The sequence below is a fragment of the Gossypium hirsutum genome, chromosome D03 (genome assembly GCF_007990345.1).
Source record: "Gossypium hirsutum isolate 1008001.06 chromosome D03, Gossypium_hirsutum_v2.1, whole genome shotgun sequence".
In the NCBI taxonomy this organism is placed as follows: domain Eukaryota; kingdom Viridiplantae; phylum Streptophyta; class Magnoliopsida; order Malvales; family Malvaceae; genus Gossypium; species Gossypium hirsutum.
The window spans coordinates 51,629,717-51,653,875 of record NC_053439.1 but is presented as its reverse complement, the minus strand read 5'-3'; the positions used below and the strand labels follow the sequence as shown (position 1 = coordinate 51,653,875).

At 33.4% G+C, this 24,159-nt stretch overlaps 5 protein-coding genes across 6 annotated transcripts; 3 read left to right on the top strand and 2 right to left on the bottom strand.

The window, feature by feature from the left end:
- Nucleotides 1–1,000, bottom strand: LOC107929244 (actin-depolymerizing factor). Of its 2 annotated transcripts, XM_041090488.1 has the most exons (3): nt 869–1,000; nt 518–783; nt 1–426 (listed from the first exon to the last, which is right to left on the bottom strand). In XM_041090488.1, the coding sequence occupies exons 1-3, from the start codon at nt 869–871 to the stop codon at nt 276–278; spliced, it is 420 nt and encodes a 139-aa protein (XP_040946422.1). In that variant the 5' UTR covers nt 872–1,000; the 3' UTR covers nt 1–275. The 2 variants fall into 2 exon arrangements, with proteins under 2 accessions (XP_040946422.1, XP_040946421.1); XM_041090487.1 differs by lacking the exon at nt 869–1,000 and having other exon boundaries at nt 518–789.
- A 4,539-nt stretch (nt 1,001–5,539) lies between these two features.
- On the top strand, nt 5,540–8,510 carry LOC107929276 (tubulin beta-9 chain-like). The gene is made up of 3 exons (XM_016860648.2): nt 5,540–6,250; nt 6,362–6,631; nt 7,614–8,510. Exons 1-3 carry the CDS (start codon nt 5,857–5,859, stop codon nt 8,285–8,287), a joined length of 1,338 nt encoding a protein of 445 aa, XP_016716137.1. The 5' UTR covers nt 5,540–5,856; the 3' UTR covers nt 8,288–8,510.
- A 1,499-nt stretch (nt 8,511–10,009) lies between these two features.
- On the top strand, nt 10,010–12,179 carry LOC107929272 (tubulin beta-9 chain-like). Its single transcript, XM_016860644.2, has 3 exons — nt 10,010–10,574; nt 10,641–10,910; nt 11,185–12,179. The coding sequence occupies exons 1-3, from the start codon at nt 10,181–10,183 to the stop codon at nt 11,856–11,858; spliced, it is 1,338 nt and encodes a 445-aa protein (XP_016716133.1). The 5' UTR covers nt 10,010–10,180; the 3' UTR covers nt 11,859–12,179.
- Nucleotides 12,180–16,848: 4,669 nt separating this feature from the next.
- On the top strand, nt 16,849–19,338 carry LOC107929229 (protein trichome birefringence-like 19). The gene is made up of 2 exons (XM_016860606.2): nt 16,849–17,286; nt 18,369–19,338. Exons 1-2 carry the CDS (start codon nt 16,855–16,857, stop codon nt 19,170–19,172), a joined length of 1,236 nt encoding a protein of 411 aa, XP_016716095.1. The 5' UTR covers nt 16,849–16,854; the 3' UTR covers nt 19,173–19,338.
- Nucleotides 19,339–20,460: 1,122 nt separating this feature from the next.
- LOC107929279 (tubulin beta-7 chain-like) lies at nt 20,461–23,232 on the bottom strand. Its single transcript, XM_016860652.2, has 3 exons — nt 22,538–23,232; nt 22,180–22,449; nt 20,461–21,371 (listed from the first exon to the last, which is right to left on the bottom strand). Exons 1-3 carry the CDS (start codon nt 22,929–22,931, stop codon nt 20,701–20,703), a joined length of 1,335 nt encoding a protein of 444 aa, XP_016716141.1. The 5' UTR covers nt 22,932–23,232; the 3' UTR covers nt 20,461–20,700.
- Between the last annotated feature and the right edge of the window lie 927 nt (nt 23,233–24,159).

Here is a 24,159-nt window from a genome sequence, read left to right as displayed (position 1 = left end):
TGAGCGAAAATAATGAGTTATTCACTTAAAAACACATATATAAAGATAATTACACAAAATTAAAATAAAAGAAAAATGATTGATCCCCCGTTCATAGTTTTTTCTTAACCTTTCAACAACCCCATGAATCCAAGCCGATGATGCCGAGTCCATCTTTGACACCATAACACATAATATGATCAGTTCCTAAATTTCCAATAATATTTATGATTATAGGAAAATTTAAAAAGAAAAATATTTAATGCCCCCCATTTTTTGGCAATATAAGCATTATTTTAGAAGGCTCTTTCTTTGACGATATCAAAGCTCATTTCACTGGGATCGGTGGCTTGCAATTCAACTTGAACACCATCCAGTTCTCTTCTGAACCTATCTTTGGAACTTGCGTACAACATTTTGCTCCTCACCCTCGATGTGTCTGGTGACCTGTAATGCAACATGAATTTTATGAAGAAGTGCCATTTACGTATTACAAAATATTTCATGCAATTGTTTGGGGGCGGGGGGGGGGTGATACCATGCGATGAAGAAAATCTTGCTCTTTTGGCAATTCTCATCGGTGGTGAAATCGAAATCGTAGACAGCGTAACGACACTCATCGGACGGCAAACTGGAACATAATTTCTCATAGCTGTCTTTGGGTGCACCTACTTTCTCCACTACAATCTGTTGGAGGTTTTCCTCTATTTTGAAGACGATGAACCTGTAGTTTCGCTTCGCTTTTAGCTCCAAGAACTTGGTTTTACATTCATCGTTTACTGCCATGCCCGATGCTGAGTTTGCCTGCATCCATATCCATCAATGACACAATTTTATAAAAAGAAAACATAATCATATGATGTTGTAATGAGGATTAAAAGAACATTACCATTTTGCCACCAATGAGAGAGAGGGAAAGGAGAGGGGGAGGAGGGGGCTTTGAGAGAGGTGTGAAGTAGTGAAAGGGGAGAGGAGGGAGCAAGGAAGTGATGGTGTGTAGTTAAATAGGAAATGGGATCCTTGATTTTAGGGGTTATTTGAGGTTTAAAATTTTTGTTTTTATGGAAGATGAGAGATTTTAGAGCTGAAATTTTTTTTAGTGGTTTTCTAGTAGCTTTTCTATGTTTAGGAGTATCATAATGTTAACTCATGAGATACATCCTAAGTTATAGTATATTAGTTGAAAATAATTTGGGTTCACATCATAGTTATACTATAATGAAAAGATTAATGGTAAGATATATGTTTGTATATTCCGAATTAAAAAATCTTAAAAATAAATAAAAATTTTAAAAGATTATATTTAAAAATACTTTAGGATAAATTTGGACAAATTGTGTCCATCTAACCTAGACAAATTGTTGTCTAGGTTCTCAATCACCATAACTTTTTAGATAATTATAAAAATATAGAAAAATAATTTAAACTTATTAATGCTTATAAGGAATTATTAAAAAATATTTAAATTATAAAAATTTATAGAAAAATGTATTCGGTTCTTTTTCAAGCTTTGAAAAAGTGTCTTCATCATCTTCTCACAACCCCCACCAACCTCTAAACTTTGCTTTGCCATTTCGTTGATTATTGCACCTTCCATTTTCATCATTTTGTTCCCCATCAGCTCATTGATTTTGTCCCCAGTCTCCACACGCTTCACAAAATGGTTTAAGTCCCATCCCTAGCTCTTCATACAAAGCCCCCATCCACCTGCCCTTATCATCTCAACATTGATCATTTGGTCACCGTGTTGTGTGGCTATCCCGGGACTGGTATCACATGCCAAGCTGCCTGATGCAATGCAATGGTGCAGTGAAGTTGGAATGAAGGGAGGGTGTAGCAGAGGCTTTATGCGAAGCATGGCAGGGATGCTGGAGGGCAATGGTGAGCTGGGTGCTGGGCAATCTCGCTGGGTGACTAGGAGGCGATCTAGGAGGTGACCTGATTTCTGTGTCTCCAAATTTGCCAAACCGTAACTACCTTTGTCTTCATGATATCCGCTGGTTCATCCTGTTGCCATAACCCACCCCCGGATAGGAGTAATAGTAGTATTATGAATTCGGAGACCAAGGTTTAAACCAAACCAGATAGCGCGAACAAACGTGCATGTGCGAAATAAATGATCTATGGTCTCTGGATCAGCATGACACATTGGGCATATACTATGAACGTTAGGTAGATAGCGTTCACTGGTCGACTGAACTGGGAGGCTTTGATTGATGATTTTCCAAAGAAAAAAGAGTATGGAAGCTTGATTTTCCAGAAAACACGCCAATTAATCAGAGATACCTGGCTTGTCTGAGGTTGGTGAAGGAAGTTGCGCTTCCTTAACACTGAATTTCCCATTATAACTATATTTCTAGACAAAACGATCCCCGGATTTCAGGACTGAGAATGACTTGGAAGGCATTTCAGTTGCCCAAGAGTCATGTAATTGTTCTTGGATGCTAGTATTATGCCATGATAACTGACCCTGCTGTCTTATGCAAGTAATCGACAAACTTGGCAATACTTGCTCCGCATACTGTTGCAATACCAAACCATGCTTGAATCTTGACACTCTATTTCGATCCCAGATTTGAATATCTATTCTTTGACTACATATATCCTTCCTCGCAGTATACACTTCCATGTCCAGGAATCAGTGGTTTTGCTCGTTACCTTCATATAATTTTGCTTCGTGCAGTGTTTCGCAAGAAGGGTTCGCTGCATTAACCCCTGTGGATTGGAAAGTATGTGCCATGCTTGCATAGCTACTAGTGCATCATTCATGTACTTGGACTGGCGTATCCCGAGACCATCGAGATGCATAGGCCTGCATAATTGCTCCCATCGACAGAGTGCAGTCCACGTTTATGATAATCATGTCCCCACCAAAAGGATCGAGCAATTCTATCAAGAGAGTTAAGTATCGTTTTTGGTGCTTGAACACAAAACATAGAGTATAGGGGAATGGATGCAAGGGTTGACTTAATTAAGATTAACCGTGTCGGATCTTTTTCTATCTACCCTAAAATGGATTAATTTTGTGTATTTATATGATGTTGTCACTGTTCATAGGTATAACATGTTAGGTAGGTCTCCATACATGATGACATTACCTTACTTTAGGGTTAGCACGTGAATACTTGAAGTGTGTTTGCATACATAGGGTTCACACCATGTGTAGGCGAACTAATATTACGTATTATGCGTCATCATTTGGGGCTCGCTCATACTACGCATGTGCGAGCATTATGCATGTACAAACCCATACAGAATACAGGTCAGGACCCAACAAACTAGCGGGTCAATAGATTGATAATAGTTAGTATCATAACAAACCGGTACTAATAAACCTAAAAGTTTAATTATAACAAAAAAATTCGATAAAATATTCAGTTCAACACCGATCCAATTTTTAAGAACATTTTTAAAGTTGAATCTCCTCGGTTGTGGCTACAACATTGCAATCCAAGCAAGTCACTATACAAAAATGTTTCAAACGTGACACGATAAAACAGCCATTGCATTCAAACAAAGCCAAAGCAATTATTGACAAATTGAGTTTCAAGCAACCACATACAAGTGGGAAAGAAGAGAGCATAAAGGCAAAATCATGGAAAGTTGTTGGAGTGATATATAAGAAGATGAAGTCATTCAATGACAGCAAAAATAGTTGGGGATATGTAGTTTGCTTTACACACAAGGCTTCTTAAGCATTAAAAAAAAGAAAAGAAAAACCCTAAGAATCTATCTTACAACTTCCAACATTAATCAATTTCGTCCTTTGATAATGAATAGCAACCCTTTTTTCAGTCATTCAAAAGGGGAGATGAGATGAGAGAGTAAAATGCAAGTTTCCAAAATAAAAAGAAGTGAAGGATTTGCTTTTTGCCTTTGCCATCAAATGTTTGCAGCCATTGTTTCACTAACCCGATACCTTTATTGCTGCGATTTTTAAAATAAAATTGATAGTCAAATCAATTAATTTATTAATTTTCAGTTCGATCGATTTAATTTTAATTAAATATTAATAAATTAAAAAATATATAAAATTTTAAATAAATAAAATATGTTTAACCATCGGTTCAATTAATTAAAAAAATAGCATATAAATGTTCAACATATCAAAACATGGTAATATATATTTCCTTCCCTTAGAAAAAATGAAAAAGAAAATAGTGCATATAAATATAGTATGATGTGTCTGATTGAGTCTTCACTCGATTGGTAAGGGAATTATTGTCAATGTAGGAGAACGTGGATTCGAGTGTGTTGAAGTGCATTATCCTCCTATTTATATGGGTTGGGGAGGGGCTATGGGTAGTTCTAGGCATTGTAACAAAAAGAGCAGATATGATCAGAATCTATAATAAGATTGTTCAATATATATATAGAATGATGTGCAAGTCTAATGCTTGGGTACATTAGGGCTAATTCACCTTTTATTATATATATAATATGTTCTGATCATTTCTGACTTTTTTGACACAATACCTAGAATTACTTAGAGTCTCTCCCCAACCCATAAATAGGAAAATAATACGCTTTAACACACTCAAACCCACGTTCTCTTGCATTGGTAACAATGCCCATATCAATCAAGTTGAGACTCAATCGGAAAGCATTTTAATATATATATATATGTATATATACACTATAGCATTTTAAAGTTACAATTAAAGAAAGCATTTTAATATGGCATAGTTAAAAAATTGCTATTTGACATGTTAATTATTTACGTGTTTTTATTGACTAAAGTTTAAAATGAATATTATTTCAATCTAATTTCCTTATAAAAATATATCAATATCGAATACCCATTCATATAACAAGGATCATATATGTTAATAATTTTTGCTGTAATTGATTTAGTCATAGATTACGGAAAAATATAGTAATATGTACACACATAATTCAGTTTTAACTTTTTTTTTCTTAATATTAAGTCCTTATATATAGTTTTTAATATACATCCAATAAATTTTACACATTCATTCATGCAAACTCATTATTTTTAATTATTAAAAATTCAATTTCATATATAATATATAAAAATTATTTCTTTCTTTAATAGATAAATGATAAATATACTAAAGATATTATTTAAATCATACAGATTAATTTATTAATATAAATACCTTTTTCATTCAAGTTTATTTTAAATATTAATTTTTTGGTCTTATATTATATTGATATAATTTAAATTATCATAATTATAAAAATTAAATATTTATATTATTTTTACCTTTTAATAATAATATTTACAACTGATTTGTAATAATTTCATATAATATATTTTAATTAATACACACAATTAATTCGTGCATATTAGGAAAAAAAGAACTAGTTCAATCCCTAAAAAAAATTACAGTATTAATTACTAAATTATGCATAAAATTTTTATTTGACCACTTAACTTTAGTTTTAATAATTTCATATAATATATTTTAATTTAATTTTTATACTTTTAAATTTAGACCCTATAATTTTTAAAATTTAATATTTAAAGTATAATTTTTAACATTATTAAATTTTATTTTCTTACATTTAAGAGGAGCATGAAACAAATCCCAATTTCAAAAAGCGAAAAGAAAATTTTAATTTTTTTCTCTCTAACTTTCCGTCCATCCAATCAAAAGACAGCACGAATTAAACTCAGTAAATGGAATTGATTTTACTCGAAAGCAACGAAACAAATCCCAATTTCAAAAAAAATTAAATTTCCCACGAAAATGGAACGTCCGTTCCTAACGGAAACCGTTAATTTCTCTATAAATACGAAACTCCCGTTTCACCTGAAAATAAGTTCACTCTCCTCAGTCCTGTATTCTTAAAGATCTGTAGTCCTTCTTTGATTTTTCCCCCTCTTCAATTTTCCGTCGCTTTCCCGAGAAAATGAGAGAAATCGTCCACGTTCAAGGTGGTCAATGCGGCAACCAAATAGGAGCCAAGTTTTGGGAGGTTGTTTGCGCCGAACATGGCATCGACTCAACGGGTCGGTACCAAGGTGATTCGGAGCTTCAACTAGAGCGGATCAACGTTTACTATAACGAAGCAAGTTGCGGTCGTTTTGTTCCTCGCGCCGTTTTAATGGATCTAGAACCTGGTACTATGGATAGCGTTAGATCCGGGCCGTACGGACAAATTTTCCGACCCGATAACTTCGTTTTCGGGCAATCCGGAGCCGGTAACAATTGGGCTAAGGGGCATTACACCGAAGGAGCCGAGCTTATTGATTCCGTTCTTGACGTCGTCAGAAAAGAATCCGAGAACTGTGATTGCTTACAAGGTATGCCATTCCTTTTACAGAGTTAGCTCTGTGATTGCTTACAAGGTATACCATTCCTTTTAAAGAGTTAGCTCTTGTTTATATTTGAATTGGACCTCGGTTTGGTTACAGGGTTTCAAGTATGCCATTCCTTGGGAGGAGGAACGGGTTCTGGAATGGGAACATTGTTGATATCCAAGATCAGGGAAGAGTATCCGGATCGAACCATGCTTACATTTTCGGTGTTCCCATCTCCTAAGGTTTCTGATACTGTGGTTGAGCCGTACAACGCAACACTCTCTGTTCATCAACTGGTGGAAAATGCAGATGAATGTATGGTTCTTGATAATGAAGCTCTCTATGATATCTGTTTCCGTACCCTCAAGCTAACTACTCCTAGTTGTAAGTATTCTTTTTCTTTTTGATTTTCTAGAAAATGAAGTTTTAATATAAGATCCATAATCTTCTTGTTTATGTTCCACTATATGAACCCAATTTTTGGTATATTGATGGTAGTGTAGAATGATCTACATGAGTATTATATTCTTTTTGACTGCCTATGCATGTAGAGTTGCACACGTACAATTGGGATTCACATTGGGTTTCACTTTCTAGAGCATTTTGCTTAAGATAGAGATTAAATTAAGAATGAAGTGTGGGGTGAAGTAGTAAGTGAGGGTGAAGCCTGGAATTGTTTGAAGAGAGTTGAGATAAAACTATAAAATTTTGGAGGGGTTAAAATTATATATTTTGTGGTAAAAGAACTTAGATTGTGAATTGCTACTTTTAAAAATTTCTAAAGTGTAATTTTTCTATTTATTAAAGATTAAAAATACCTTAATTAATAGCTTTACTTCTTGGAGGGGCTTAAAATGAAAGTTTCATTTAATTAGGGGGCTACTAGTAGTGGTAAATTATATTGTACTCTACAAAAATAATTCAAGTTTGAATGTTAGAAACAATATTGTTTAGAAGAATTACTACGAACTCCAAAAATTAATAAATTATAAAACAGACATGAAATGTAGATATAGAAAATAAGATTAAAAATTTGGTTTTGGCATTTCCCAGTTTTTGGTTATACGGTTTAAGAGGTATGGTATTTCTAAGGAGAATACAATAATGGGGTTGGCACATGGGTCACTAATTAATAACTATTATGATTATTTTATGATAAGGTTCTCATTGATGCTAGTATTTTGGTGAGTTGCTAGGCTATTGTTTTCATTGATGCTAGAATTATGCATTTTCATGAATACAGTGGTCAATTCACATGGGGTCTCACTTGGGTTCATTGAAAGAGAAACCCATGTGAATTTGTTTTTATTTCATCAAAAGAAAAAGAAAATCACATGGGGTCTAACTTTCAGTATTTATTGTTCAGTTGGAGATCTTAACCATCTAATTTCTGCCACCATGAGTGGTGTTACATGCTGCCTCCGTTTCCCGGGTCAGCTAAACTCGGACCTCCGCAAGCTTGCGGTAAACCTCATCCCGTTCCCCCGACTACATTTCTTCATGGTCGGGTTCTCGCCTCTCACGTCTCGTGGTTCCCAGCAATACAGAGCACTAACAGTCCCAGAACTAACACAACAAATGTGGGATGCCAAGAACATGATGTGCGCTGCTGATCCTCGACACGGTCGATACCTCACGGCATCAGCCGTATTCCGTGGCAAGATGAGCACGAAAGAAGTCGACGAACAAATGATCAACGTCCAAAACAAGAACTCATCCTACTTTGTCGAATGGATTCCAAACAACGTGAAATCCACCGTTTGTGACATTCCTCCGAGCGGATTGAAAATGGCATCGACGTTTATAGGGAACTCGACTTCGATCCAAGAAATGTTCCGAAGGGTGAGCGAGCAATTCACCGCTATGTTCCGAAGAAAAGCTTTCTTGCATTGGTACACTGGAGAAGGAATGGATGAAATGGAGTTCACTGAAGCTGAAAGCAACATGAATGATTTGGTTTCGGAGTATCAACAATACCAGGATGCTACAGCTGAAGACGAAGAGTATGAAGAATACGAGGAGTACGAGGAAGAAGCTTAAAGCTGGTTCCTTGTTATTTTCTTTTTCTTTTTTTATAATGGTAGGATATATTTGGTTGGTTTTGTTATGCTTCTGTGCATGTGAAGCCTGTTGGTGCAATGTCGGCATTGCCGGGTGCTTGGATGAGGATCACTTTAGTGTTAATTTTCTGTTGTTCTACTAGACTACTCATATTGCTGCTTTGTTTTCTTATAAATAATCTCAGCAGCCAGTTTGTTTCTCACTAATACTGCTCATAAAACGTTTTAAGCTGTGAGCCCATATACAGCGTTTCTTTATTTCGAATCGGACTGACTGATGGGTTGGAAGAAATAGATCGGGAATCGTCGGGTATTAATTAGAATTGTTCATGAGTTTAGTCGGGTCAAATAAAAATTTAAATTTATTTCTCAGCCAAGATCAGTTTAACTGAAAATAAATTTAAAATTTTATATAACTGAAAATAAATTTAAAATTTTATATAAGTTCAGTTTGAATAAAAATATTAAAATTAAATTATTATTTTTACATTAATTTTTTAAAAATAAAATATTTCGAGGAGGTATAACAATAATACCATAGAATCAATTCGAGAATAAATATATGGGCAATTTATAAATTTATTATTTAAAAATAAAAACTAAACATGTAAATTTTTTTTAGAGAAAAAATGTCTAAACATATATCCTTTAAAACTTAGTAAAAATTTTTATCCTATATTAAAAATTAAAACCAAAAAACAATCCACGTGTCTGTTTTTTTGTCTGAATGTCCTCTGCTATGAAAACAACAAAAGAAAAGGGTAGACAGCTGTACAGGTGTCAATTAAGAGACATTATTTTCAAAGTATGGTACGATGTTACAGATAAAAGGAATAGCTCAACATAAAATAAATTATAATAAAATATTTATATATTTTTAACTTTTTTGGAGAATATATTTCTTTTAAATAAATAAAGTCATTTTACTTCAACCAATCATCATCAACTTCATTTTAAAAGGCTAATTATAAAGGGTAAATTTCACCCAAAGTCACTAAATTATTAGTAAATTAACGTTTTAGTTACTTAACTTCAAAAAATTACAATATGGTCATTAAACTATTCAAAAATTTTCATTTAAGTCACTAGGTTGTTAAAATCGTTGTTGTATGGCCTTCTATATCCCACCACTTGCACCAATCGAAAGCTCTCTCTTCTCTTCTCTTTTATAGTTCGGTTTTTTCTTAAAATAACTTTGAACTAAAATACAAACAACTTTCTTTTCCGATTTTCGACACTGAATTTCAGATTGACTTGGATCTAGAGTATGTTCTTCTATTCTTCGATGTGTCTATTGTACCGATCATTGAATTGTTGCTTGGAACTCGCTAGATGGAGTTTAAAAAGAAATTTAACTAGCTTAGTGGCTTAAATAAAAATTTTCAAATAGTTTAGTGATCATTTTGTAACTTTTTGAAGTTAAGTGATGAAATTGTAAACATACTAATACCTTAGGGACCTTAGTTTTAGTTTACCCAGTTTATGAATAACTTATTTAACCTTTCAAAAATAGTTTTATGTCGGTGATTCAGTAATCAATCACATGGAGATGATTTTAATAAATTAATACTGTAGGATCCGCTAATGTCAGTCCCACACCAATTTCACTGCTCCTCCATTGAAAAGAAGCCACGTAATAAACTCAGTAGTTGCGATATTTTACGCATAAGCACTGAAACAATCCCGATTTCAAAGAAATCAATTTCCCACTAAAACGTAACGTCCGTTACGAACCGAACGGAAACCGTTACTCCTCTATAAAAATGAAAATCCATTTTTTTCGGTCATAGAAAATATCTGTCTCTTCACTCTTCAGTCCAGTATTCTAAGGTGCATTTTTTTCCCTTCAACTTTCCGTCACTTTCCCGAGAAAATGAGAGAAATCGTTCACGTTCAAGGTGGTCAATGCGGCAACCAAATTGGAGCCAAGTTTTGGGAAGTTATCTGCACCGAACATGGAATCGACTCAACGGGTCGATACAACGGCGACTCGGAGCTTCAGCTGGAGCGTATCAACGTTTACTATAACGAAACAAGTTCCAGCCGCTTTGTTCCCCGCGCCATCTTAATGGATCTGGAACCCGGTACTATGGACGGCGTAAGATCCGGCCCGTTTGGACAAATTTTCCGACCCGATAACTTCGTTTTCGGGCAATCCGGTGCTGGAAATAATTGGGCCAAGGGTCATTACACCGAAGGAGCCGAGCTTATTGATTCTGTTCTAGACGTCGTCAGAAAAGAAGCCGAGAATTGTGATTGCTTACAAGGTAATTTTGGTTAATTTAAAGGTTAAGTCTGGTTTATCTTTGAATTGAGCCTCTGTTTGGTTACAGGGTTTCAGGTATGCCATTCTTTGGGAGGAGGAACTGGATCTGGAATGGGAACATTGTTGATATCCAAGATCAGGGAAGAGTATCCGGATCGAACGATGCTTACGTTTTCGGTGTTCCCATCTCCTAAGGTTTCTGATACTGTGGTTGAGCCGTACAATGCAACACTCTCGGTTCATCAGCTGGTGGAAAATGCGGATGAGTGTATGGTTCTTGATAATGAAGCTCTCTATGATATCTGTTTCCGTACCCTCAAGCTCACCACACCCAGTTGTAAGTACTTTCTTTCTTGTTTATCACTGTTTATTTAGTATATCTGGATGTTTGCTTCTGAAAATTTTGTTTTGGTTGATAATTATGTGTTGTTTTGATAAATCCAACGTCGTCTATCTATGATTCTGTCATATCTGCAGTAGTTTTTTATGTTAAAACTAGGAACTAACGACTTTACAGACATGGGGCCGTTTTTCTGTGTATTAGTGATGAAGTAGAATGAGCCACATGAGTTTAGATTCTTTTGACTGCCTCTGCGATATTTGGTGTTCAGTTGGAGACCTCAACCATTTGATTTCTGCCACCATGAGTGGGGTTACGTGCTGCCTTCGCTTCCCTGGTCAGCTGAACTCGGACCTCCGCAAGCTTGCTGTAAACCTTGTTCCGTTTCCCCGGCTGCATTTCTTCATGGTCGGATTCGCACCTCTCACGTCTCGTGGTTCCCAGCAGTACAAAGCCTTAACTGTCCCAGAACTAACACAGCAAATGTGGGATGCCAAGAACATGATGTGCGCTGCTGATCCTCGACATGGTCGATACCTCACAGCATCAGCTGTGTTTCGTGGCAAGATGAGTACGAAAGAAGTCGATGAACAGATGATCAATGTGCAAAACAAGAACTCATCATACTTTGTCGAATGGATTCCGAACAATGTGAAATCCACAGTTTGTGACATTCCTCCGAGTGGATTGAAAATGGCATCCACATTTATAGGGAACTCTACTTCAATCCAGGAGATGTTCCGGAGGGTGAGCGAGCAATTCACTGCCATGTTCCGAAGAAAAGCTTTCTTGCATTGGTACACTGGAGAAGGGATGGATGAAATGGAGTTCACAGAAGCTGAGAGCAACATGAATGATTTGGTTTCAGAGTACCAACAATACCAGGACGCCACTGCAGAAGACGAGGAGTATGAGGAATATGAGGAATACGAGGAAGAGGCTTAAAGGATGCTCCTTGTTCTTTTTATCATGTAGGGCATTCGGTTGTGCAATCTCTGCTTTGCTGGTTTCCAGCATCTGAATCGCTTATTGCTGCTATCTTTGCGATTTACAGACTAGTATTGCTGCTTTGTTTTTTATCAATAATTTTCAGCAGTCAGGTTCGTTTCTCTCACAAATTTAGCTTACAAATGTGGGAGCAAATGTTAGGCTGCGAATCTATTTATTAAAGTATGCCTCTTGTACTTTTTATCATGTGGGATATTTGGTTGTGTGTATGTGAACTCTGTTGATGCAATCTTAGTATTGCCTGTTGTGTTTGTATCACTTTTTATCTCTGTTGTGTTTCTTTTTATCTTGTACTCTGTTGTGTGTATTTGGTACTTTTAGCACAAACAACCCCCCCCCCCCCACTTATGCCTCCTGTTCGACTATGAGATCCACCATCCTTAGCATGCAGGTAAAAAGCCGACAAGAATAGTATTTCAAAGGATAAACTACACTTAAGGTTACTGAATTAGGTTGGATGCTATCAATGTTGCGATCCTGCCACCTAGGACATAACCGTCAAGAGTAGAAAGAGAAACACTTATGCCTCCTGTTCGACTATGAGATCCACCATCCTTAGCATGCAGGTAAGAACCCGACAAGCATGGTATTTCAAAGGATAAACTACACTCAAGGTTACTGAATTAGGTCGGATGCTATAAATGTTGTGATCCCACCACCTATGGCATGACCGACAAGAGTAGAAAGAGAAACACTTTTGCCACCTGTTCAACTATGAGATCCACCATCTTCAGCATGCAGGTAATAATCAAGGTTACTTGATTATTATTAAATTTACATTTTATTCACTCAACTTTAAAATTTATAAAATAATCACAGAACTAGTCGAATGTTTTCAATTAAGCTATTGAATTGTTAAATCTTTAACACACAATTGATGTAATCGTTAAATCATTTTTTATCATATATAATATATATTAACCATGTAATTTTCACATGACTTAAAAAGACGTTTTCAATGCTTTTTTATCCTTTAATGAATTAAATCTTAGTCTATTTTGTTTGAGAATAGTAAACCAAATTTAAGGACATTCCTAGAAAAACCTAAAACATAGTAATTTAGGTTGGGTTAATTCATTAAAGGATAAAAAAGCCGACTCAAAATGTTATTTTTAAATGCCACATGGAAATTATGTAGTTAATATATATTATTATATTGAGAAACATTTGTTTAATGGTCACATTAGTTGCCCGTAAAGATTTAATAGCCTAGTAATTTAGATGAAAATTTTTAAATAATTTAGTGACTTACTTTTTTGGTGGAGTGATCAAAATATAAGCTTTTAAACAGTTCGCTGATCATTTTGAACAGAGACGCTGATGGGTAAGCGGGGGCCTTCCCCCACCAAACGGCAAATTATTATTTTAATCCCTTAAAGTTTTTAAAAAATACACTTTGGCCCCCAAAGATGAAAAGTTTCTAGTTTAATCCCTTTAAAATTTTAAAATAATAAGCAATAGCATATATAAATATAACATTATCCTTTGATCTCATTAATTTTATAATTTAATTTTGCTCCTCAAAGATAAACTTTTGGCTACGTTCCTGTTTTTAAAGTTGAAAGACCAAAGTATAAATTTATTAATAATTTAGTAACCTTGAATATAGTTTACCTTACTTCAAAACAACCTTAAAAAATAACTGTAATAGATTTTTTATCAAAACAAATCCGAACATATCAAATGGGCCTAAACTTTTATCAAGACTCAACCGACCTATGAACATATATATCGTCAAATTTGTAAGTTAATTGGATGAAGTAATGGATTGATTTAGGGAAAATGATTTAATTTATTTGTTATCTAGACCGGCAAATGGTTATAATTATTTTAAAAATATTTTTATTTTATATATGATATTAAATTGAATAACAAGAGTAAACTTCACGAATATAATAATTAGAAATAAACATATATAATTTTTCTAAAAAAGAATATAAAAGTACAAGGACTAATATCAAAATTTAACCTTCATTTGTCATTTTCCTTTTGACACAACGGATCACAATATGCATAACGAAAAGGTTAGCTGGTGTCAGCTATGTAATTTCTTAGGCCCTAATTATCAATCATTAAAACCGTAATAATTGAGTTAACTATTAATAGAGTAAAAAACAATTGACGAGTAAGATTAATATCATGAAAATGTGACAAGTGTATCATGTAATAAAAATATAAAAATTTTAATATAAAGAATGTAGAGCATGTCATATATATCTGATCTGATATCTGATCTCTCGTCTGTTCTCTAACTTTCTTATCGAGGACACGTGTGTTCGCCATTCATCCCAATCCGCGAGGTATAGTCCAACTAGCTATACTCTTGTTTGCCCCCAGTTCGCCCATATTCTCTGGGAAATATTTGAGAACACGTGTAACTCTTAGGGAGTAACGTGTAGCCACACATGGTGCCTAGTTATCTTTACCATGTCACGTCAATAGACTGTGTCTTTTATATATATATATATATATATATGAAGATGAGCCTTCTTGAGAAAGGGAGTAGAGAAATAAACACTCAACACAAATAAATATGATACTTGTCACACTCTTAACCTATTTATGGAATCTAAAACATTCCATAAATGTTGTATCAAATAATTACTTATTTACTCCATTGACGATTAATAAGATAATAGCGGGATTACAACTCCATTATATATAGATATAACTTTATATAATTGAAGTTAGGAGCAGTAAAATTTTGCAATAACAATTGCTTTGCTTCTAAGCCAAGCCTGTCTAATAACATAGTACTAGTAGTAATTACAACCAAAGACTAATTTTCACTTTGGGGTCACGACAAGTTCAAAAGTGAGGGGCTAACATGGTGTGGGCTCATGGGTTTCTTGTTTTGGGGGGAGGGGAGGGGAGGGGAGGGGTGAGACTCATCATTGCTGCAAATATCTAGTTTTAGAATGAAATGATATTGACTGATGATTGAAGTTAAAAACTCTTAGGAGGTCCCCCTTCAAAAACCAAAGATTCATGCATATAATTCAGATCCAAATGAATATGTGTCATATAATGCTTCCAATGGATAAAAGATGACAAAAAGTGTTTTTTTAGGTTAAATTTTGCTATTAGCCCCTATAATTTATGAAAGTTATAGATTTAGTCTTTGTATTTTTTCGAATTGCTCAACTTCAGTCCATGTACTTTTGAAAATTTGGTACATTTTATGCTTCTTCAAGTCAAGCTCGGCTTGGTTTAAAATATGAGCCTAAAATTTTATCCAAACTCATCCATATTTGTAAATGTCTAACCCAAACACATTTTATGATTGTCTATATTATTTTATACAAGGGTAAACTACACCCAGTGTTATTAAACTTTAGTAAGTTTATGTTTAAGTCACTCAACTTTAAAAAGTTACAAAAATGATTATTAAATGATTCGAAAGATTTCATTTAAGTCATTGAGTTGTTAAAATCTCTGTAGTATGGCTTTCTCTGTTTGCACTATCTGCACCAATCAAAAGCTCTTCTTTCCCTTCTCTTCTATAGTTTAGTTTTTTTTTTCTTTAAGAAACAACTTTAAACGTCATGAATCGGCAAACTAAAATCCAAATAACTTTCTTTTCCGGTTTGTAACACTAACCGTCTAATCAACTTGGATCTAAGGTATATTCTTCTACTTATCGATGGGTATTGACCCACCATACCGGTTATTGAATCGTTGATTAAAGCTTTTTAGACGAACTTAAAAAAAAATTTAACAGCCTAGTGACTTGAATAAAAAATTTCAAATAGTTTAATGACTTAAATGAAAATTTTTAAATAATTTAGCAACTATTTTATAACTTTTTGTAGTGGAGTGATCAAAATATGAACTTACTAATAGTTTAATAACATTGGATGTAGTTTACCCTTTTTATAAATATCCCGACCCCCTATCAATATTTCTAACTTCGCCCCTGAACATAAATGATAATCGTTATAAAATATTTTGCACATCATATATAGGAAATAACTGAATTTAAATGTTATCATTTGGTGGTTATTAAAATTTTAAATTTTAAAAACTATAGGGATTAAATCCATAATTTTTACAAAGTACAAGAACTAATAAGAGAATTTAACCTTTTTCTTTATCATATATCGATTTGTCATTTAAGCCGACTTTTATAATTGCCGAAAAAATTTAAAAATGAAAAATAAAAAGACGAGACTGAAGTTGATTGGTTTTGACTGTAAAAGCGTGGTTTTGCTTCTCTTTTATTCATTTCTTAACTCTAATCATTCAATTTAAATAAGTATATTTATAAATTAACCCTTAACATTTATATATTTTATTAATTTGGTCATTATTATTTTTATTCTAAAGTTGGTCCTTCATCTTTTAAAAAGAGTCGAATTTGACCATCAACTTTTCAAAAGAGTCAAATTGTTATTTTTAATGGAAATACTAAACAAAACATTAAACTTTCAAGCACGACAGACAACATGATAATCCACGTGTATTTTTAAATATTTTTTGAATTTGAATTTTTTAAATATTTTTATAAATATTAAATTTTGTTATGTTAATGCTTTAGTCAACATTTCCATTAAAAAGATAAATTCGACTTTATTTTTAAAGGTTAATAACTAAATTTAACTGGATAAAAAGAAAAGAATAAGACCCAAATTAACAAAAAAAAAATGAAAACGCTAAAGACTAAATTTGATATTATACCATTTAAATTTCCAATATTATACCTAATATTATTCCTTCAAAAACAATGGACCATTTTGCTATATACCATAAGAGAACTCCCATGTTTTCTTACTATAAAGATGTACAAATATAATAAGTATTCTTTTGAAACAAACAAAAAACATTGGGGATTCATTCATTATGATAATGATGAATTAGTTGGTGCCACTCAGCCCTTGTCAAAATTCATATATAACTTCAACAAGTTCACTTACTTTTTTCTATCTTCCCAACCATGAAATTTCATCAAACCAATTGCCATAAATTTCTTGTTTCAACCCTTTCTTTGATTTTTATCACTTCCATCCCTTTAATTCTTTTGAAAAATTCCCATCCTCCATTGTCAAGCAGCTTGAGAAGAAGCACTGAGTTAAGTGGTGGTGATGATGATAAATGTGATGTGTTTAGTGGAAAATGGGTGATTTACCCTCAAGGTCCTTATTACACCAATGAAACATGTCCCCTCATTATTGATCAGCATAATTGTATGAAGTTTGGGAGACCTGATTTACAGTTCATGAAATGGAGATGGAAGCCATTTGGTTGTGAGTTACCTCTCTTTGATGCAACTCAGTTTTTAGAGATTGTTCGAGGGAAATCAATGGCGTTTGTTGGTGATTCTGTAGGAAGGAACCAAATGCAATCGTTGCTGTGCTTGTTAGCTCATGTAAGTGAAAGTTGCTTCTTTTCAATCATCCTTTTAAAACAGATAAAAGTACCATCAAGGTTTTTATATTCGGGTTAAATTGTATTTCGTTATTTCTTTTATTAAAAAAAGAGAATAAATTAGTTTTTATACGTTAGATCAAAGGGTAAGTAGGTTGTTTTTAGGTAAAAGTTGTCCCATCTACTCAAAAAATAGGTAAATTAGTCCTTGTACATTAGTTCAAAGAGCATATTGGTCCTTTTTTTGTTAAAAAATAGGATAAACTATATTAGTACTCACTCAACTATGATTTTTTTTGCGGCATCCAACTATGAAAAATTAAAAAATGGTCAGTCAACTATTCAATTTTGTCTTTTTTGGTCATCTAACTATCTTGGTTTTTTGAGTGTTTGCACTTTTACATTAGTCCGCTGGTGACCAAAAAAGACAAAATTAAATAGTTAGGAGGCCAAAAAGAAATTTACTAATAGTTGGGTGACCATTTTGTAACTTTTAATAGTTAGGTGACAAAAAAAAGAGACCATAGTTGGATGGCCTCTACAATAGTTTACCCTAAAATGTTCATATATTTGTACTATTAAAACTGGTTTAATAATTAGGCAGTTACATATGACATACCATGTGTATCTTATGTCGACTTATAGGGACAAATTTTTAACACTAAAAATTGATGGAGTTCTTAATAGAAAGGACTAGTTTGTTGTTTGATCTAACATATTGGGGCTAATTTGCCCCTTTTTTAAGTAGAGGAAGCAAAATGCAATCTGACTCTTAATATAGGGGCCTTCATGATGCTTTTGCTATTGTTTTTGTTAAAAATTCCATTCAGTTCTACTGTTAAAATATTGAAGTGGTTAACAAAATAATCAGACAGTTACACTTGGTGTAACACATGTACCTTATATCGATGGATAGAGACCAGTTTTTAACACTAAAAATTGATAGAATTTTTAATAGAAGAACCAGTTTACTCTTTGATCTAATGTACAATGACTAATTTACTCATTTTTTGAATAGAAGAAACAAAATTCAATCTGACTTCTATTACTTTAATCCCCTGAATTTGCATTTTATCTTTTCAGGTAACATATGCAGAGGACATATCAAACAAATCTCCATCAGCCTCAATCTATTCAACACATTTGTTCTATAGTGAATACAATTTCACATTATCAGCATTATGGTCACCATTCTTAGTTAAATACACAGATTCAGACCCAGAAGGCCATTCATTCAACAGCTTAATGAGCCTATACTTAGATGAAGCTGATGAAGAATGGGCAAATGAGATTAAGAATTTTGATTATGTAATCATATCAGTAGGCCAATGGTTCTTTCGCCCATTATTGTACTACCAAGATGGTCAACTCATAGGTTGCCACAAATGCAACCACAGCAACATCACTAGCCTCACAAGGTATTATGGGTACAAAATGGCACTTCAAACAACTTTTAAAACCCTTCTTAGCCTTAAAAACTATGAAGGGGTTACATTTTTAAGGACATTTTCAGCAGCCCATTTTGAAAATGGGGATTGGAATAATGGTGGGAGTTGTGATAGAACAAGACCCTTTACAAAAGAGATGAAAATAGAAGAGTATAATAAAGAGTTTTATTTGACTCAAGTTGAGGAATTTAGGAAAGCTAAGGTAGAAGAAGGGGTACAAAATGGGTTGAGATTTGTACTTATAAATATCACTGAAATCATGTGGTTGAGACCAGATGGGCATCCAAATAGGTATGGACATTCAATGAACCGGAATGTATCAGTAAATGATTGTGTTCATTGGTGTTTGCCAGGACCTATTGATACTTGGAATGAGTTTTTGGTATATTTGATGAAGAGGGAATTGTTGTTAAGAGAAAAGTTGAAGAAAAATGCTTGAAAAGGATTAGATTGTGAGAATTCAACATTTGGAGGGATTAAATTACCATTTTCGATGTGGCTTTGGTTGGAGCTTTTGTGTAGATGCAATATGTGTTAATTTTTTTTGGCATAATATAATTATATAAATTTATTCCTTTGTAATAATTTATATTATATAAATTTTAATCATTAAATTAAAGGTGTTTACAAATTCAGTCCAAAATTTAAACCTTCTTATATTATTTTTAATTTTTAATTTAATAATTATATATATTTTTATAAATTATATAATATATAAAAATAAAAAAATATAATATAGGCTTAATATAATATTTGGTACTTGAACTGGACACTTTTTCTTAATTTGGTACCTCAACTTGATACTTTTTGTTAAGTTGGTACTTAAACTTTTTGGGTGTCCAATTTGGTACATGAACTTGACTCTTTTTCTTAATTTGATGCCTAATCTTTTTGTTTGTTCGGTTTGGTACTTGTCAAACGTTTTACAAATTAATCCAATATACTAATAATGTTGTTTTTTTATGAAGTAGAAAAAATAATAAATGTATGACCGACATGAGATAGATTATATGATTTTTTTATTTTATATGTCCAATTACTTTTAGTTTTATTTATTTATTTATTTATTTTATTAATTGAAAATAATCAATTTCTTTTAATTAGGGGTTTTAAACTTTTTTTCTTATTTAATATTAATTCGTTTAGCATAGTTCAATACCTATTTTTTAACATGAATTTCCTCTAATACTGACAATATTTTTGTAGCATAACAAAAAAAAAACACCATTACTATTTTGCGTAATTTGTATAATATTTAATAAATTTAGGTACCAAATTGAACCTAAAAAAAAGCTTAGTTTCCAAAATAGGAAAAAATGTCAAGTTAAGATACAAAATGTTATATTAAGCTTATAATATATTACAAAACTAAAAAACCAGCCGGACCGAGCTCTTGCCTTGAATATTCAAGCCCGAATTCGATTCATACTTTAGACAGGCCTAATTTTATTTAATTTTTTGCTTAAGCCCACTTTTCGGCCTAATTGTTTTTGCTCAAATCATCCCAAATTTTGAATGGGTAACCCAGCCATTGAAGATGATAAAACAGAAGAGGTACCAAATTGAAAAAAAAATTGAAGCATAATGCTTAGAACCCATAAATAGGAACATAATGCGTTTCAACGCACTCAAACTCACTTCCTTTTGTATTGAGGACAATATCTGTACCAATCAAACTATGATTCAATCAACAAATTATTACAAATGCATAGATAATCATAGTCAAATAAACAAGCCAAAGTGAAGTTATTATATAAATAAACACACAAATAAGCAAAATTTACAATCCAAATTTACATACAATCAATCACATATTTTCAATCATAATTCTTCACAAAATGCATCAAATTCAAAACACAAATCACACATGGCTCTTTCAGCATCAAATGACAAATCACCAAGTAGTCCCCAAAAACACCATTGGCTTTTTTTTTTTTTTGAAGTTGAATTTTTTTAAAAAAATCACCTTAATTTTCCATTGCCTCATCTTCATAATCTTCATCATTGTCATCTGCAACAGCATCTTGATATTGCTGATACTCCGAAACCAGATCATTCATGTTACTTTCCGCTTCTGTAAACTCCATTTCATCCATTCCTTCCCCTGTATACCAGTGCAAAAACGCCTTCCTACGGAACATAACGGTGAATTGTTCCGAAACACGCCGGAACATCTCTTGAATCGACGTCGAATTCCCCATGAATGTTGATGACATTGTTAACCCGGTGGGTGGGATGTCACAAACACTTGATTTAACATTGTTGGGAATCCACTCTACGAAATACGATGAGTTCTTGTTCTGCACATTTATCATTTGTTCATCAACTTCTTTAGTGCTCATCTTGCCTCTGAACATAGCTGACGCCGTCAAGTACCTTCCGTGGCGGGGATCAGCGGCACACATCATGTTTCTAGCATCCCACATTTGTTGAGTTAGCTCGGGGATCGTTAAGGCTCGGTACTGTTGCGAGCTACGGGATGTCAAGGGTGCAAAACCAACCATGAAAAAATGCAGGCGTGGGAATGGGATCAAGTTTACGGCTAGTTTTCGGAGATCGGAGTTGAGTTGGCCCGGGAAACGAAGGCAGCATGTAGCTCCACTCATAGTTGTTGAAATCAAATGATTCAAATCACCAACTGTTCATATAAATGCACAAAAAAGAGGTTACTTGAAAAACATCATATGTAAAAAGTCATTGAATCCTCAAACCTACCTTGGCCAGCAAGAAAGGTTTTATTTCTTTCATTTTGAGGTATATGACTAATTAGATCTCTGAATTACACGAGTTAAGTTGGTTCTGGATCAAGTCAATTTAGATTGGATCAGTTTTAATTTTTAAATTTTGGGTCACTTCAGTTTGAATTAGTTGAGTTTAGGTCACTTTAGATTTAGATTATCTTGAGTTCAAATCATTTCAAATTTTGATCACTTCTAGATGTGGAAAGAAGGGTAGACAGTGATCTTGACTCCCCTAAAATGGAAAAATATCTATATCATCCCTTTAATTTTTAAGAAATCACAAATTAGTATAATAGTAAAGTTACACTTTAACTCCCTTAAAATAATCTTCTGACTACACTGTGATCACTTTGAGCCAAGTTGTTTCAAGTATGGGTTTGAGGCTCAATTTTCTAATGTAATGTTGAGTTTGGGTTTTTCAAGTTATTTAGAGTTTTGGATTTAAGACTTGGGCTTTTCAAGTCAAATTGTATGGATTTGCATCATTTCAAGATTTGGTTACTTGTTCGAATTTTTTCAAATTCTCATCTATTTTTGGGTTCAAATCAATTCAAGTTTAAATTGAATAGGTCTAGATTGTTAACTTTTTTATTATCAGTATTAATTTTGATCGAATTCGACTTGGGTTTGATCGAATTTTTGTGTTTGAGAATAAACCCAAACCCAATTAGTATATATGAAAATAGAATTTAAATATCAACTTACAGCTGGGATTAGTGAGCTTGAGAGTTCTAAAACAGATATCATAGAGAGCTTCATTATCAAGCACCATGCATTCATCACCATTTTCCACAAGCTGGTGCACTGATAGAGTCGCATTATAGGGCTCAACCACCGTATCAGACACTTTGGGCGACGGAAAAACCGAGAAAGTCAGCATCATCCGATCAGGGTATTCTTCCTTGATCTTTGATATCAACAGTGTCCCCATCCCCGAACCAGTTCCACCTCCCAAAGAATGACAAATCTGGAAGCCTAATTGCAAACATTCCATCACAAAAAAAGATAAAAATAAAAATAATAAATTGTGTCTAACAGAGTCACTTAGCAATTTATCAAATACCTTGTAAGCAATCACAATTCTCAGCTTCTTTACGAACAACATCAAGAACCGAATCAATCAATTCAGCTCCTTCAGTGTAATGACCCTTAGCCCAGTTATTCCCTGCTCCATTTTGACCAAAAATGAAGTTATCAGGTCTAAAAAGTTGTCCGTGCGGACCAGTACGCAAGCTATCCATGGTTCCTGGTTCAAGGTCCATTAAAACAGCTCTGGGTACGTAACGACCACCACTAGCTTCGTTGTAGTAAACATTAACCCTCTCAAGCTGAACACGAGAAGTACCGACGTAGTTCCCTTTGGGATCAATTCCATGTTCGTCGCTAACAACTTCCCAGAATTTGCCTCCGATTTGGTTTCCACACTGACCGGCTTGAACGTGGAGGATTTCTCTCATGATGGGATTTTTTTTGATGAAATGAAACAAAGTATTAAGAACTGAAAACAAAGAAAAGAGAGAGCAATGAACAAAGAACTTGACGGGTGTGTGGGGTTTTTATGTAGGCAAAGAAGTGATGATATACGGAAGATAATTGAAGATTGTGACATTGATATTTTTTTTCTTTCTTTCTTTGTTGAATAGTAAAAAAAATTGTAATTTTTGACAAATAAAGAAAAAGTAGTTTCATGTGTGTTTGTTTGGAAGAGGGCTTGTCAAATTCCAATGGAGTGTTTATGAGCCGGATCTTGAAGGTGACAACTTGATTGATTCTTGTCATCCCCTAAACTCTAATGTGATTCTCCATCTGCCATTACTATTTCTGAAAATAAAGATTAACCTCTAAACTTTAACCACCTAAATCAAGTAGCCCAAAATAGCTCGAACATAAAGTCACCAGAACAAGAAATTATGGGTTTACATAAATAATCCCAACCCAAAACAATATGAATATTAAAATTGTCCAAACTACAAATAATTTAAACTTAAAATTGTTGAAACCGGACTAAACCGATTGGATATAGATTTTGAACCCAAACAGTACGAACCGGTTGAACCAAACTAAATAAAAAAAAGGTTGAATTGGGTTTTATGATTTTTTTAATTTTTTTATGAATTTTAATAATTTATTTAATTTAAATAAGATGAATCGGTCAAACTGAGAATCAAAGGTTTGTCTAATTTAATCACTGATCTAGTTCAAAAAACATTGCTTAAACCTAAAATGACCGAAATTCAAAATGATTCTAAGCCACTCTAATCAAAATGAGATAGCAACTTTAAATCATGAATATTCAATATGATCCAGATTGATCCATCTCAAAACCAATTCGACTCGTCCAATTCCAAAGAAAAATAATTGCACTCAATTTCAATGTTATTTGAACAAGATCGGTTCAATTGATCAAACCCAAAACCGGTCGAGTATCGGTACGGAAGGTGCTTTTGAGCCGATTAGACTGGGAACTGGTACGAAGTGTTGAATCAGCTAAAATCAATTAAACCAACGATCAAACCGACAAACTGATAACTTAACTGATTCGACCACTGATCTGATAGGTGATTGCATCCCTTACAAATTGAAGACCACAAAATTTGTTAAATAATTAAGAGGATTTTAATTAAAAGGATATATTTAGATATTCTCTATTTGACTTTACCTTAATTTCAAAAAGATACAATCATT

What these genes read in the sequence shown, in the direction of transcription:
- LOC107929229 (XM_016860606.2), top strand. Translation starts at nt 16,855, where the DNA reads ATGAAATTTCATCAAACCAATTGCCATAAATTTCTTGTTTCAACCCTT. An exon ending in TGCTGTGCTTGTTAGCTCAT is followed by an intron (nt 17,287 to 18,368) that starts GTAAGTGAAAGT and finishes TTATCTTTTCAG; the next exon opens with GTAACATATGCAGAGGACAT.
- LOC107929272 (XM_016860644.2), top strand. Translation starts at nt 10,181, where the DNA reads ATGAGAGAAATCGTTCACGTTCAAGGTGGTCAATGCGGCAACCAAATT. An exon ending in GAATTGTGATTGCTTACAAG is followed by an intron (nt 10,575 to 10,640) that starts GTAATTTTGGTT and finishes GTTTGGTTACAG; the next exon opens with GGTTTCAGGTATGCCATTCT. An exon ending in CAAGCTCACCACACCCAGTT is followed by an intron (nt 10,911 to 11,184) that starts GTAAGTACTTTC and finishes TTTGGTGTTCAG; the next exon opens with TTGGAGACCTCAACCATTTG.
- LOC107929279 (XM_016860652.2), bottom strand. Translation starts at nt 22,931, where the DNA reads ATGAGAGAAATCCTCCACGTTCAAGCCGGTCAGTGTGGAAACCAAATC. An exon ending in GAATTGTGATTGCTTACAAG is followed by an intron (nt 22,450 to 22,537) that starts GTATTTGATAAA and finishes GTTTGCAATTAG; the next exon opens with GCTTCCAGATTTGTCATTCT. An exon ending in CAAGCTCACTAATCCCAGCT is followed by an intron (nt 21,372 to 22,179) that starts GTAAGTTGATAT and finishes TTATATGAACAG; the next exon opens with TTGGTGATTTGAATCATTTG.
- LOC107929244 (XM_041090487.1), bottom strand. Translation starts at nt 789, where the DNA reads ATGCAGGCAAACTCAGCATCGGGCATGGCAGTAAACGATGAATGTAAA. An exon ending in AAGATTTTCTTCATCGCATG is followed by an intron (nt 427 to 517) that starts GTATCACCCCCC and finishes GTTGCATTACAG; the next exon opens with GTCACCAGACACATCGAGGG.
- LOC107929276 (XM_016860648.2), top strand. Translation starts at nt 5,857, where the DNA reads ATGAGAGAAATCGTCCACGTTCAAGGTGGTCAATGCGGCAACCAAATA. An exon ending in GAACTGTGATTGCTTACAAG is followed by an intron (nt 6,251 to 6,361) that starts GTATGCCATTCC and finishes GTTTGGTTACAG; the next exon opens with GGTTTCAAGTATGCCATTCC. An exon ending in CAAGCTAACTACTCCTAGTT is followed by an intron (nt 6,632 to 7,613) that starts GTAAGTATTCTT and finishes TTTATTGTTCAG; the next exon opens with TTGGAGATCTTAACCATCTA.